The 2743-nt window shown below is 38.7% G+C and overlaps 1 protein-coding gene across 1 annotated transcript; it reads right to left on the reverse strand.

The window, feature by feature from the left end:
- Positions 1-980: 980 nt before the first annotated feature.
- On the reverse strand, positions 981-1916 carry LOC140523600 (olfactory receptor 2G3-like). The gene has a single exon (XM_072638405.1). It carries the CDS (start codon positions 1914-1916, stop codon positions 981-983), a length of 936 nt encoding a protein of 311 aa, XP_072494506.1.
- Between the last annotated feature and the right edge of the window lie 827 nt (positions 1917-2743).

Raw genomic sequence — 2743 nt, forward strand, 5'->3', positions numbered from 1 at the left:
GCTTACATTTTTGAAATGAAGAAATTGCAATGTTTGCAACTGCAGTTTCAATCACTTACTCAAGATAAGGGAGTAAGTGGCATAGCTGGGAGACAAACTCAAGTCCTTGCAGTTTAAATTTAGTGCTTTTTACACTTTACAAGATCACCTCTCATGGTAAGTACTCTGTAAATATGTATTGAAATGAAATAAGCTTTAAAATTTAACATATACACACAAGTTGAATTTAGACTTCAATAACACCAGACATACATACTATGAAAATCATATCGAAGTCAGTCAAGAGCAGTTAGTCCTCAACTGAACAATAAACTCCATGAGGTGTTTTTTTTTTCTATTTCACATTTCCTTGGTATTTAGGATAAGGCTCTGAGCATAAGGTATGCTCTATAAATATTTTTGAATAGAATTGAATCTGAGAAAAGAGTTGAGAAAGACTGTATCTAGAGATGAGATTATGTAAATTCAGGAGGAAAAGGATCAATTAGATTAAATATACATTTTGTGTTGGGTTCACTTAATAAAGAAACAGTTGTATTTAGCAACTTTTTCAACACACCCAGGTGAATTATGAAGCACAGATATGATTTTGAGGAAAAAGACTGCGGACTATAACAATGACTGTGGATTTAGAAAAAAAGAAAAGAAAAGCAGTGCATTGAAAAGTGTAGTGTACACAAGGTGCAATAATCCTTTATTGAACTGAATCAACTAAATTGGCCAGTTACTTCAGAAATACATTATTTTTTTCCCCAAAAACCCATATTTTCAAAAAAAAACTGTGATGTTACATGTTCTTGTGATTTATTAAGTTACCCTTTTGGAGGGATTTCACTTGTAAATCAGCACAAAAAAGAGCACTTTTGTGCTTTAGAAATGTTAAATGAGATCTTATACAGGGAGAGAAGTAAGTTAACTTTTTACAATCCATTACAGCTGTGGGATTCCATGCATCCTTCATCCATGGTTATATGTCTCCTTTACCTCGCATCTTTTACTAAAAGCCTTACTAGGGCCTCTTTCATATCTTTATTCCTCAGAGTGTAAATAATGGGGTTAAGAGTAGGAGTTACCACAGTGTACAAAAGTGTGATGAATTTGCCCTGTCTGTGGGCGTAGGAGCTCCTGGGTTGGATATAAACAGCTGTGCTTGGCCCATAGAAAAGAGACACTACCAAAAGATGTGCCCCACAGGTTTTCAAAGCTTTATACCAAGCTTGGCTTGACCTAATTCTCATCACTTCCTGAGCAATGAGTGCATAGGAAATTAAGATAAGCCCCAGAGGCAGGAGAAGCAAGACCAAGGAAGCCACAAAAAGCTGTATTTCATTGGCATGAATATCTACACATGCCAACTTGATCATGGCAGGCACCTCACACATAAAGTGATAGAGCTTCCTGTTTCCACATAGAGGTAACCGAAGAGTGATGGTGCTCTGAATCATTGTGTTGCCCAATCCACTCACCCAAGCAACCCCTGCAAGGATCTGGCATAGTCTTGGGTTCATGAAAGTAGCATAGTGGAGTGGTTTACAAACAGCAGCATAGCGATCAAATGCCATGACAGCCAGTAGAACACATTCAGTGGAGCCCACTGCTAGAGAGACATAGAGTTGGATGGTACAGCCTATGGGAGTGATGGTCTTGGTTGGTCCCTTCAAGTTCCACAGCAGCTGAGGAACAATACTTGTGGTGAAACAGAGGTCAATGAAGGACAGATTGGTGAGGAAGTAGTACATTGGGGTGTGGAGTTTGGAATCCAGGTGAGAGACAAGGATGATAGCTATGTTGCCTACAAGGGTCAGAAGGTAGGAGATCAAAACAACAATGAAAAGAATCTTCTCCAACTGGGGCTGGTCTGAAAAACCCACCAGGATGAAGTCACCTCCTCTGCTGTCATTAGTCATCCTCATCATTGTGTTCAAGGACAGAAGAAAACAAGCTTCCAGAGAGAGGTGATCATGGTACCCATTGATAGTAAAAGCAACTTTGAAAGAGAACTATCTGAAATGTTATATTTGAGACACATATAATCATTGACACTGGTTCATAATTCAGAGAGTCTGTGAAACTGCGAAAGAAATAATAAAAATAATGGGTGCTAACAACACAGACATTAGTGAGTAAACTCAAAATTACTCACCCAGGGAACTTCCACAGCATCTCCTTGCTTTCCTCAAGATTCAGATCTATCCCTCAGAAACCCTTCAAAAAATTAACATGGATATGAAGCAGATAAAATAAGAATAACCTTTGGATCATTCTTCGGTAGTTTCTGGTCTTATTGAGAGGGAAATGAATGATATTTTCTTTTGTTCTTTTTTAATTAATTTATTGAACTTTTAACATTCATTTTCACAAAATTTTGGGTTCCAAATGTTCTCCCCATTTGTCCCCTCCCCCCATCCCAAAACACCGAGCATTCTAATTGCCCCTGTCACCAATCTGCCCTCTCTTCTGTCATCCCTCCCTTCCCTTGTCCCCATCTTCTCATTTGTCCTGTAGGGCCAGATAACTTTCTATACCCCTTTACCTATATTTTTTATTTCCTAGTAGCAAGAACAGAACTCAGCAGTTGTTCCTAAAACTTTGAGTTCCAACTTCTCTTCGTCTCTCCCTCCACACCCCTTCCCTTTGGGAAGGCAAGCAATTCAATATAGGCCATATCTGTGCAGTTATGCAAATGACTTCCATGATAGTTGTGTTGTGTAAGACTAACTATATTTCCCTCCATCCTATCCTG

Source organism: Notamacropus eugenii, chromosome 2 (genome assembly GCF_028372415.1).
Source record: "Notamacropus eugenii isolate mMacEug1 chromosome 2, mMacEug1.pri_v2, whole genome shotgun sequence".
Taxonomy (NCBI): domain Eukaryota; kingdom Metazoa; phylum Chordata; class Mammalia; order Diprotodontia; family Macropodidae; genus Notamacropus; species Notamacropus eugenii.

Excerpts from the sequence above, each read along its gene's own strand:
- LOC140523600 (XM_072638405.1), bottom strand. The coding sequence starts at position 1,916 with ATGATGAGGATGACTAATGACAGCAGAGGAGGTGACTTCATCCTGGTG.